The 13,154-nt window shown below is 35.8% G+C and overlaps 1 protein-coding gene across 1 annotated transcript; it reads right to left on the bottom strand.

Moving 5' to 3' along the window:
* Nucleotides 1-11,250: 11,250 nt before the first annotated feature.
* On the bottom strand, nucleotides 11,251-11,981 carry LOC108451569 (uncharacterized). Its single transcript, XM_017749242.1, has 2 exons — nucleotides 11,916-11,981; nucleotides 11,251-11,577 (listed from the first exon to the last, which is right to left on the bottom strand). The coding sequence occupies exons 1-2, from the start codon at nucleotides 11,979-11,981 to the stop codon at nucleotides 11,251-11,253; spliced, it is 393 nt and encodes a 130-aa protein (XP_017604731.1).
* Nucleotides 11,982-13,154: the final 1,173 nt, after the last annotated feature.

The following is a 13,154-nucleotide window of genomic DNA, read 5'->3' as shown; positions in this document are numbered from 1 at the left end:
CATCGAACACCTTTTTATTTCCTTTTTCGTGCGATTTTTGCTAGGGGCATGTAGCCGCCCGTTTGGCAGGACGTGTAATTAAACATGGCCGTCTGGGATGGCCACGAGTATTCTCATGGACCAAAATGGAACTGGGCCACGTTAGGCTGAACTGGGCCGTGTGGGCCCAATGGGCTTGTGGGCCACATACAAAAAAATAGCACTAAATATGGTAAATTGTGGGCGAGGTTGTGTGAACTACATGGCTGAGGCCATTTTTGGGCTATGTGGGCCATACGAGAGTGTGGGCCCATATAGGCCGCAACATGGGCTATAGGCCCATTAGCACTGATTGATTGTTAAGGTTGCACGGGTCGCTCGAGGCTACTGTGGACCTACTGGTGGGTTAGTAAGTACACTTAGACCACATACTAATGAAATGACCATTATACCCCTGTAAGGTAAATTGAATGAAATACCCTTGTATTATGTATGACTATTTTAAGCATGACATTTCTACATACACGTATGGAAATATGTTGCATTTCATGGGGTGGGATACATGATTTTGGAGGAAGTGAACTAAAAGGCTATAAGCCTATTACTAGCAGCTCTGTTGTGAAAACTGTTGTAGTACCGAAATTGGTACAACCTGGTGTGTAGGGTTGGGTGGGTCAATTTTATCCCCACATGGGGTGTAGGGCTAGTACGGAGATGGTTTGTAGCGGATGGATTTGGTAGGATTCTTTGTTTGCATACTGTACTAAAATGGGCTAAGGCCCAGACTGCCTTTATTACTAAATTGGGCTTAGGCCTAGACTGATACTGTTACTGAAAAAGGGGCTAAGGCCCTAACTGGAACTAGCATGCCTTGGCCTAGATCGTGTTTACTCTGATTGTTTGATATTTTGGGATTTCGTACACTGAGTTTTCATAAACTCACCCATCTGCTATCTGTGTAGGAAGTCTCCAAGCTTAGACGGATCGAGGCGGCGGAGGACTCAGTGGTGGCTACTCGACCTAGTAAATTCTCTTTTTATAATTAAATTTATATTAGGTTTTTATTATGTAATAAGGCCGCTTTAATTTTTACTTAATTTGGAACATTTATTTATCTAATTATTTTATTTCATCTGTTAGTTATAGGACACTAGTATTCATAAAAATATAAACAAATGTTTTTCTGAAAACATCACGCTCACGCAACATGTTTTAAAGGTTTTCGTAACTGACACAGCTTTAAAGTTAGTGATAAACTGGTTTAAATAATGTTTTACCTAATCAACTTGAGTTTTCATAATGCACTAGGCCTCCTAACCGTTTAGTTATGAAGCTAAAGAAGTGTTTAAAAAAAAAGGGATTTTACATCAATTAAAGTTTTGGAAAACACTCCAATGTGACATCACAGATCTGACCATAACGTCTAGGTCGGGTTTGGGGTGTTACAGGTTAACTTGGATAATTGTTGGCTTGTAAATGGTTGTTTGTAATCTAGTTATTGGAATGGCTAGTAATAGTTGGTTTTGGTATATTTAGAAAGTTAAATCATGATAAATACATATGTGTTTAGTATGTTTAATTGAGTTTGTTAAACATGTATGTTTATAAATGGTAAGATTATAAACATGAATGCATGTGATGATATAATATGCTAGATAATAGAGTTGGCTTGGTTATAATGCTTGGATTGGTTGGTATATGATTGCAAGTATTGGTGTAGGTAGTTGGCAAATTTGGGTGAGAAGTCAGGCTAGAAAATGACCTTATTTTGTCCACACAAGTAGACACATGAGCTTGTGTCTTGGCCGTGTGTCTGGCACATAGGTGTATGGTTTGGTCATGTGTCCCCTACATCTTAAAATTTAGAAATAGAATGCTTCAAATCAGGCACATGGGTAGAGACACGGGCGTGTGTCTTAGCTGTGTGTGACACATGGCCTAGAACACGGGTGTGTGTCTTGGCCATGTGAATCTTGCACCTAATTTTTGAAAATTAAATTGACCACACAGCTTAGCACACGAGTGTGTGGAAGGCCGTGTGCCACAAGTTAGAGATTTACATGGGTAAGGACACGGGCTGGGACGTGGTTGTGTGTCTAACGTTGAATGCCCACACGGCCTGAGACATAGGCATGTCACCCGGCCGTGTGAGCCACACGGCCTACTCACTCTAGTGTGTGACCGTTGTAAAGAAGAAAAAATTTGAAATTTTGCAAAAAATTCTTTGAGATTCTGATTTAGTTCTGATTTTTTTCTAATCCTTAAATTGGACCTTGAGGGTCCATTCAAGGAACAATATGACTATTTTCAGATTTGAATAGTAAATGACATGAGTTAGCTGTAATTGTTCTATAAATTTTGGTAATGCTCTGTAACCCTGTTCCGACGATGGATACAAGTTAGGGTGTTACATCCATCACCAACCCAAACATGTACCTACAAGCATTTTGTACACCACTTCAAAGCTCCAAAACCTTACCAAAACATGCATGAAATGACTGATTCAAAAGACCAAATCCATACAACCAATATGCCATACAAGGCACCACAAATGAATTCATTCATATTTTACTTAAACATGTAAACATACCATATTTCATTCATGCACATCAAGTCCAATAAATTTCCAAACCATAACCTATCTTAACCATTTTGTAACTATTCCATCACATAGCATATTGGCCATTAAAATATGCATCAAAACTTAGCCATATTAATACATTCCAACAAGGCATCAAAAGTACCAAAAATACATCAATCCAAAATAACATATACATGCCAACTTCATCAAATAACATTCAAACACAAGTTCACCTATACATGCCATTATAACCTTGACCAACACATCAAAACTATCGATATAATCGCCGGATAGTATGATAGATCTCTGGCAAACTTCCAAACCGATTGTGCTTCCGATTATCTATAAAATATAGGAAAGAAAACTACATAAGCACAAATGAATAAGTCTATCAATATCACAAATGAGTAAGTTCATAAAAACTTTAAACATCATATTCCATTTCAATGATGAACTTTGTAGTATAAATATAAACCTATACCAATGCCACAAGATTTATCAAACTATATAACCATCAACTCACAATTGAGTAAGTCCATCAACATCACATATATCTTTCATTCCCAACATAATAGGATTTAGAAGACGTATTGAACATTCATTAACCTTTTCATAAGATTATAAACCACTCCATTTACTTACTTACCATTCAATTTACTTACTTTCCATTTCATTTACTTAGCATAAACTTAAATGACATTATCAATTCACGAATTAGTATGTTTATTCATGACATAGATAAATTCATCCATTTCATAAGTAAATTTCTCACATATAAGTAAGTCCTTTAACTCATCAATCCTTTTATATCATCATATTACATCTCAATTGTAAACTTACCATTTCATTACCTTTTCTTACCTTTATCATTGGCATAATACAATATATAAACATAAACATCAACCAATTGCACAAGCTTGACACAATCCTAAATATCATCATCAATACACAGGTTAGTGCATTTGTACACAACTCTTTTAGGATTAACCACATGATAAGCCATTTCATAAGAAAATATATCTTTTGATTCATGCAACCTTTTCATGAACATAAGCATATTTTACATTTGGTCACTTACAATTTCAACGTATATCATTAATAATAAGCATGATATAATCCAACCCTAAGCTTGACACAAGCCTAAGCACCATCAACAATACATGTTAGTGCGTTAACTCATAATTCACTTGAAGTAGCATAAGGTATGTCATTATACATGAACAACTTCATTTGAAATCATCATTTTCATGAACATAGGTATACTTTTATTGAGCATTTCCTTTTCAATCCTTTTCATAGTTTAATGACATAGTTCATTTGAACACTTACCATTCCTTTCCTTTTCATGCTCGTTAAACCACTTAGAATAACATCAAATACGTGAGAAAGCTCACAAAAAGTGTGCTAATCATATAACCTTTCCTTTCCTTTTCCTTTACATCGTTGCGCACATGAGCTATGAGATGAGTTTGCTCACATAAGCTGGCGGTCAGAATATAAGCTACGCAATGCTGTTCACACAAGCTGTTGAGTATCCACAACAAATGCAAGACTACAGCCATCGATAGAACATTCAAGACTAGCACCCGAAACATGGTAACCCTAATGACATGTCATTTGTATTTTATGAATTCCTAAGGTTCAATCGGGACTCGATAACCGTCAATTCATCATAATGTGGATACATTCATATATATATATATATATATATTGATTCATTTACATTCAATTTAAACAACATTATACCGGTTACAGTTCCTACGAACTTACCTGGCTAACTTACGGTAATGACTAAGTACAAGGGCTATTTGGTAATTTTTTCTTCTAGCTTTTCCATTCGTTCTTAATCTAAATTAACAATTTCATTCAATTCGTTAATTTAGACAGTAAAGCCAATTCATTTTATGCAATTTATTCTTTTTTAACATTGTTACAAAATTTCCCCCCACATTTTACTTTTATTCAATGTAGTCTCTGAACCTAAAACATGCAAATTAACCATTTTTCTCAAATTTAAGCTTAGCTAAATTTATTGGGACCTTACTATAGCCGATATTTTCTATCATTAAAATCATCAAAAATCACTTAACAAAATACTCATAAATAACAACTAATACTTCAAATTCATCATTAAACGTGTAAAATCACAAAGATTCATCAATGGTAAAATTCAAAATCTTTAACAGTTTCAAAAACGAAGGTACGAGCTAGCTGGACCTAGTTGCAACGATTTCAAAAACATAAAAATCATTAAAAACAGAATTAAATTTACATACCATGCAAAACTTTGAAATTGGCTTAAACTAGCTTAGTTTCTATGGAAGAATAGGTTGTAAAAGTGGGAAAGAAGATGACAACCATTCATCTTTTGCTTATGTTTTAATTTAATTTAATTTAATTAACCAAATTACTATTATAACATTGGTTAATAATTAAATAAAACACCAAATCCATGTCCATATTTGTTCACTAACTCCTTAAATGATTTATTTATCATTTAAGTCCATTTAGATTTATTCATGAAGCGATTTAATCACTCAAATCTAATAGTGATCAAACTTTACATGCTTTATGATTTAGTCCTTTTTAATTAATTAACTATCTAAACATTAAAATTTCTTAACTAAATTTTAATACAACCTTAATAACATTACATAAATATTTATAAAAATATTTACGGCTCAGTTTATAGAAACGAGGTTCCGATACCTCATTTTCTAAAACCGCTTGACTAAAGGGTCTTACCACTTAAACTTAATTGTTCGTTCGAATAGCATAAATTGCCAATTAAAAATTTATTTTAATTCAAGATTTGAATTTTAAATATTAAATAATAGTATTTACGAACTTATTCGTTGGATTTTTGGCCCCGAAACCACTATTACTGACACTACTGAAGAACAGGCTGTTACAACTCCAACAGATAGGAGCAGGTCAACAACAAACCTTGGAAATTAAACTTTCCTTTTATCCCTGCCCCAAGGAAGAACCCAATTGTATAAAAAAACCTTTCCATTTTCTATCGTGCATCGAAGATGAAATCTTCTAGGCAAGCACCTTTTCATCTTCTTCTTCGGTGCTTGTGTAAACATCCCAACTCACTAGATCCACTAGCAATGCTTAAGAACTTTGCTCGAAATTCTGTCCTTCCTTTGCTAAAAAAATGCACGAATCTATTCGCTAATCAGGGGGAACATAGGTAAAGCGAACCTCCCTAAATCTCTTTGTTTAAGCTTTTATGTCCAAAATATATGCACCAATGACCGATCTCTCCAACTAATTGAACTTGCTTTCATTATCACAGCTACAGAATCCCCTTCGACCACCACCTCTCTCAACCCCAGATCTACCCCCAACTTGAGAGCTTGGAGACATGTAAGGGCTTCAACCGCAATGGACTAAGGTACACACTCATTTGTAACTACTTTGGTGCATATAAGTCTATCATCCTTGACAATTAACCCTGAACACGATTTTAAAGTTTAAGCCTAGAATGCTGCGTCAAAATTAATCTTTATGAAAGGAACCTTTGGTGGTCTCCACCTTTCGCACCCTACCTTCGATACAAGTAACCTCTTTTCTATCTCATTTAGTTCATCAAATAAGCTGCAATTTGACTAGAGATTTGTCGTGGCGAGGTAAACAATCTGTTGTGAGCCCATTTGTTTCTCGCAGACTAGAATGACCAAATCCCACATGTGAACATTTTACAGGTAGCATTTGGAAAAACATTAAACATATATTGGATCCATGCTTGGAAACTTTGATCACCCCTCTGACCCTCCCATTTAATGTCTAACAGATTCCATACCTTGACAACAAAAGGGCAATCGCGAACCCATGTTCTAGATTCTCAACTCCCCTCAAACATTTTGGGCAAGTTACAGAACCAACCAATATTCTATTGTAAAGATTGTACATATTAGTAATTAGATTATGAAAAATACACCAGACTGTAATTTTTACCTTCTCTAGCAAATTTAGTTTCCACATTTTTCTTGTAAAACAGTGTATGGCGATTAGCCACATAATTTGTATTTACTTCCTTGATTTCTTGTAATATTCTACATCCACTCCGAACAGTATAAAATCCTAAGGACCCTGCTTGCCAAACAACCATATCTGACTGTGCTTGCGAAGCAAGGGAATACAATGAATTTTCCTTGCCACCAATGGATCAAAACAACTGGTAACTTTATCCACATCCCACATTCTGTCATGCTGTAATATTAATTCTAAAATTGTTTTGTAAGGCACAATAGAACCAGGAACCTGAATTTTTTGTGTTTGTAACTCAAGGACCCAAGAATCGTCCCTTATGTTAATTTTAGACCCTATTCCTACCTGCCATCCCAATCCTTCCAAAAGCAATCCCTTCGCAGACTAGATACTTTTCTAGGTATATGAAGGGTAAGCTCTTAAATTAGCTTACAAGAAATCCAAATTAGGATAATACTTTGCCTTAAGTGACTTAGCTAATAACTAATAATGATCATTAGCAAGGCACCATCCCTGCTTGGCCAGAAGGCCAAGTATTAACTAACTAAGATTGCGAATGCCCATACCATCATAGTCCTTAGATTTGCACATTTTTAACCACTCATGCCAGTGAATCCCATGTTTCCTCCCAAATTTCTTCCACAAAAAATGAGAGATAATATGCTCTAATTCTATACAAAAAGGAACTAGTAATAAGAAACATGACATTCTAAAAGTGGGAATAGCTTGTAAAACATTTTTAATGAATACCTTATTACCCCTTTGGGACAGTGATCTCACACACTAGTTGTGACACCCCTCATCCGTATCCAACACCAGGACAGGGTTCGAGGCATTACCAGACTTAAACATTCATAAACCTACAAAACCGAGTCACCAAATTTTGCCCAAAATTAAAACTTTTAGAATATATGCATATCGTCCCTTATATAGTCATCCAGGCCTATAACCTACATTAGGGTGGTTCGGGACAAAACTGAAAACATTCGGTAAACTTTGGGCTCCTCAGAAAATTTTCCTTATCACAAAGTGTCATACGCCCGTGTAGATGGGCCATGTGGACTCACATGCCCGTGTGGCTTGGGACACGCCCATGTCCTTAATCCGTGGGCAACACTGACTTTTAAACATGGCCATGGCACATGCCCGTGTGGTCTGCCCCTATTCAATACTGACTTTGGGACACGGCTATGGGACACGCCCGTGTGACCTACCCGTGTCCTATGCTAACTTAAAATTAAACATCCATGTTCAGGGCGCTGACAACTTATTACCATATCACTCATTTATTCCATGGCCATGACCACCTCGAATGGTCCTAAGGCATTCACCATGTACATATGTCATATACTTCTTATACATAGTGAACAAGCATAAACACATACCCACATCATAAGACATTTACACATATCATGGATGAATAGGCATACAAGCTAAAATCATTATAAGCCACATCTCATGGATACATATGACAAATCATTATAAGAAAATACATTTGGCAAATCAAAACAACATCGATCATAGAAAAACTAAGTCCCTATACATGCCACTCACTTGAACACGTTTAACATATACATGTCAATACTCCAAGGGTAAAGGCTCGATAGTGTGATGCTGCCTCCGATGACTCCAACCCTGAGCTGACCTATCAAAACTAAAAAAAAATGGAAAGGGGGACTAAGCTTTACGCTTAGTAAGTCCATATGAAAATAATAAGCATTATAATAACATGTTTCCTTAGGTAAAATAACTATAATTATGCTTTTATTCATATTCTGGTCAAGCTGTCTACTCGAGTCATAGTCGATAAATTATTATAACTTGAGCCAAGGAACTCCAAATTAATATCTGTTAATTTTCCCAGAAACTAGACTCATATCTATTCTTATCATAAAATTTTTAGAATTTTTGGTTTAGCCAATAAGTACAGTTTATTATTCAAATTCTACTCTGTTTCACTATTTGACAGCTTCGACCATTCTTCACTAAAATTTATTTATCTCCTAGTACGAGACTCGGATAATGTTCTTGTCTTTTTATCCTGAAAGTAGACTCATTAAGGATTTCAATCATTTGAATTTTAACTCATAATTATTTTTTTACAATTTATAGTGATTTTCGAAAGTTGAGACAGGGGAGTCTGGAATCACTCCGACTCTGTCTCGCAATAATTCAAATATCTGATGATACAGAATGTGAAACTAGACTCATTAAGCTTTAATTCCATATTTTATTCAGTCTTTAATTCAATTTCCAAAATTTTTGGTGGATTTTCAAAGTCAGACCAATGCTGCTGTACCAAATCTGTCTTAGTGCAACAAGATAATAACCATCACAAATTTGTCATAGAAATTATTCTCATAAATATCATTCATTCATTTGCACCATCGTAATAAGTCCATTTCATTTCACATGTCAAACACGTGCTCATGGGTTTCGAGTACTTACCTGTGCTATCATTTAGCACTACACTCATCCAAACATGACAACTCACATGCATCGTAATATTATCATATAACATACATTATGTATCATGGCAAGAACCTTTTACTTCATTTCTCATATTAATCTCGTTGAATTTCTCGGAATCTCAATGGATATCCTATTCACTGTCAAATCATACAAGTGATCATTTCATATGTGCACTCCTGCGAACCTCACATCTTACGGCGGGATTACCAGTCCAGGCTAAATCCCTTGTAAAGACAAGCACTCTCAATGAGCTCGGATTTGAATTACCAATCCAGGCTAAATTCAGACCCCAATTGGATTACCCATCCGGGCTAAATCCTTAATGCACACATATTATTCGGGAGGCTCGATCACTTAAGGAACACCCATCCGGGCTAGATCCTTTCTATATTTGAGATCAACGGATTATCCGTCCGGGCTAAATCCTTTTCTACAACACATGCAGGATCTCAAGTCATGTAAGCCATGGTTTATCCATCGAATTTCCCTTTTTATTCAACCAAGAGTTTTCTATTTTCATCAAGTATCTCATTATGCATAGCCGCTCATGCATTGTAAATCAAATTCAACACATTTCCATGTTTATTTAGACATTAGTCCATAAGATAAACATGGTATTGCATGTAATTATAATTTGGCATTTGTTACAATATATAGTCTTCATATCAATTAAATAAATATCCATCACACAATGTTAACACATCAATTTAAGTTCAAGTATGAACAATAATAACATCATTGCATTATCATTGACATATGAACTTACCTCGGTTTCGAGTACGACTATTTATTTTGTGTTTGTGCTTATCCTTGTTTAACCTCGTTCTAAGCCCGAATCTTGTTTTCCTTAATCTATAATATCACATTTAGCCTACTAATTAGTCACATTATTCATAGGGGTCCAAAAATCATATTTTACAAATTTTTATTTTGACCCTTAAACTTTTGCATATTTGCACTTTTGCCCCAATGCTCGAAAATTAAACTTCATCCTATTTTCTTAAGTTTTATGACACGCTGATCATTTTTCATAACTATGACAGCCCCCAGTTTCTACTAAATCACCCATTTATGGCCAATTTTATAACTTTTACAAAACGGTCCTTTCAGACATTTTCATCGAAAACCGCTTAGTAAAAGTCGTTTATTAAACACCCAACACTCATTTTCTACCATTAGACATCAAAATACAAGCATGTCATTCATGGGTAAATTTTTAAACACAAACCCTAGCTCAAAATAATGGTAGAAATAGCTAGAGCATGTTACCGGGATTTCAAAAATGTAAAGAACATTAAAAACGGGGCTCGGAATCATTTACTATTGAGCTTGGATGCTTGAACAAACCCTAACCATGGCTGCCCTAGGTAAATTCAGCTGAAGCAAGAAGAAAGGGACACATTTGGGTTTTAAAATTTGTCTTTTAATGTATTTTTCCCCTAAATGACCAAAATGCCCTTTTTGCCTTTCTTTGAAATTTTATCCATCCAAGACCATTTTTGTCCAACAAGTTATAAAATGGTATAATTACCATTTAGGGACCTCCCATTTAAAATTTCATAAGAATTTGATACCTCTAACATGTAGAACTTAACTTTTGCACTTTTTACAATTTAGTCCTTTTGACCAAATTGAGTGCCCAAACGTCGAAATTTTCGAACGAAATTTTCATGAAATCATTTCGTAAAATCGTAGACCATAAAAATATAATAAAAAAAATTTTCTTACATCGAATTTGTGGTCCCAAAACCATTGTTTCGACAGGCCCTAATTCGGGATGTTACATTAATTAATAGTGCAGTATCTCATTTGATCCTTCAATCCTTAAAAAGGCCTTTTCCTACTCCGGCCCATCATATCTAGAAAAACCCAAATAGCACTTAGGATCAGTAGAAACCCATACCTTCAGACATCGTAAAATCCCTTACCTCACTTCCTCATTTACATTAGCACTGAAATAAGTGGCAAACTGTTCAAAATTTACACATTGGCCCGATGACTCCTCATACTCCTTGAAGATCCGTATGAGGGTCACAGCTTCCCCTTATTGTCACCTCCCGAAAAGTATGCAATCATTTGCAAATAAGAGATAAGAAACCTTAGGGTCTCTCCTACAAATTTTTGCATCCTTTATCACTCTATTCTAATTGGCCATGCGCATAAAAAAAGAAAGACCCTCACTACAAATTAAAAAATAAGTACAGATTGAGCGGGTTACCCTATCTAAGTCCCCACCCTGGGTAGAGCTTACTCCTTGCCTCTCCATTAAGAATTAAAGAATAAGACACTGTACTAACACAGTGATAAATAAAGTCCACCCAACTCGCTGCACAGCCCATATTCAAGAGCATCTTCTTTAAGAAGTCCCATTCCACCCTGTCGTATGCCATACTCATATCAGGCTTGAGGGTGAACTGCCCCTTCATACCATATCTTTTCCTTTTGAAAACCTCCAAAATTCCGTAAGCAAGTAATATATTATCTATGATTAGCCTACCAGGAACAAAAGCGCTTTGCGCCTCATCAATACAACAATTTAGCACCTTCTGAAAACAAGCAACCATATTTTAGAGATAATCTTATACAAAACTGAGCAAAGACTAATAGGATGAAAAAACTTCATGCTAGTGAGGTTGGAGGTTTTTAGAATTAACACAAGTATGATTAATATCCTTTAATGACATACCTCTATTAAGTACATCAAGATAAAAATTTCCCACATTGTGTCACACAATATGCCAGTAGGATTGGAAAAATAACGTAAGAAAACCATTAGAATTGAAGCTTTAGTGAGCGCCATTGATTTCAAAGCAAAACTGATCTCATCACTTTCATAACGGTCTGTGAGGAACTTATTCATCTAATCTAAAATGAACCTATTTACCCTTTCCAATATATGGGTAGAAGTACTAACTCCTTTTGAAGTAAAAAGCTCCATGAAATACTCCATTGCGAGGTTATTGAAAAAACTCCTTTACTTTGTTCGTCTATTTTTTTTGGGACGTAGTTCTATGGAGAAAAATTGTGTTTTGATCCCTTTGCTTAAGCCGATTTACACGTGCCTTTGTTCCCTATAAATTTATTCATTTTCCAACTCTAAATGCAAGTCAACCTTACTTGGCAGAAGATTGAAAATATTTTCATCATTTCTTTCCCCTAAGTTAAACTCCTCTTTTCTTCTGCTAAAAAATCTCCTCCTTCTGCCCTTCTCCTTCCGTATCCTATTTGCCCATTCCTTCAAACCACAATCCCAGAACTTAATTCGCTAAGGTACAATTCCCTTACTAAGTTCCCAAAGTTGACGAACCTCATCCTCATAGGAATCTTCTGTAACACCCCAAACCCGGCCCAGACGTTATGGCCGAATCCGACGTGCCACATTGAAGTTAAAAACCCACGTTTCATTTTAGCATTTTAAAATAACCTTCTTAAGTTAACAAAGTGAATGGAAGCTGTGCACCAGGTAGGTATCCGAAACAGAGGAGGTGAGCCATGAAGGCTGCTTAAGTACCAAGCTCTTCGATTGGATCCAATCTTAGACATGCCCACAACCATTGCCATACTTTGATAACCGAGTTGAAAATTCATTTGGGTAGATACCTTTGATAAATCGATTAATCGTGTTGTTACGTTATTTTGAAAACGAGTATCATTTTGAAAACGCGCCCTAAGTCTAGCACATTTTACTTATTATCAGCAAAAATTTAGACTTATTGGAAATAAAATAATCCCAGAAAGAAATAAAGTTAAAATGGCCTTATTACAACCCAAAGATAAATAGTAAATAAGATAAACTAAAGAAAACTAGTCATTTACTTCAAAAGCCCAAACGCGATCACCGTGGCCACTTTGAATCCCCTCCGGCTCCAAGTCCCCCCCATCAAGGTTCACCTGCAAGGTTAAGGAAGGGGTGAGTTTGGAAACTCAGCGTGCAACAAGCCCCTTTCAGAGCCCAAAACAATATCAGCCTGCTGGGCCTAAGCCCAAATTCAATCTCAACATATACTAGGCCGAAGCCTCTTCATAATTCACATTACTGGGCCGAAGCATTTTATAATTCACAACTCATATCACTAGACCGAAGCCTTTACTGTAAACGGTATGGCCCATAGGCCCATTTCAA

The sequence above is a fragment of the Gossypium arboreum genome, chromosome 5 (assembly GCF_025698485.1).
Source record: "Gossypium arboreum isolate Shixiya-1 chromosome 5, ASM2569848v2, whole genome shotgun sequence".
NCBI lineage: Eukaryota > Viridiplantae > Streptophyta > Magnoliopsida > Malvales > Malvaceae > Gossypium > Gossypium arboreum.
The sequence above is the reverse complement of the archived record's forward strand: the minus strand, read 5'-3'. Positions and strand labels throughout refer to the sequence as shown.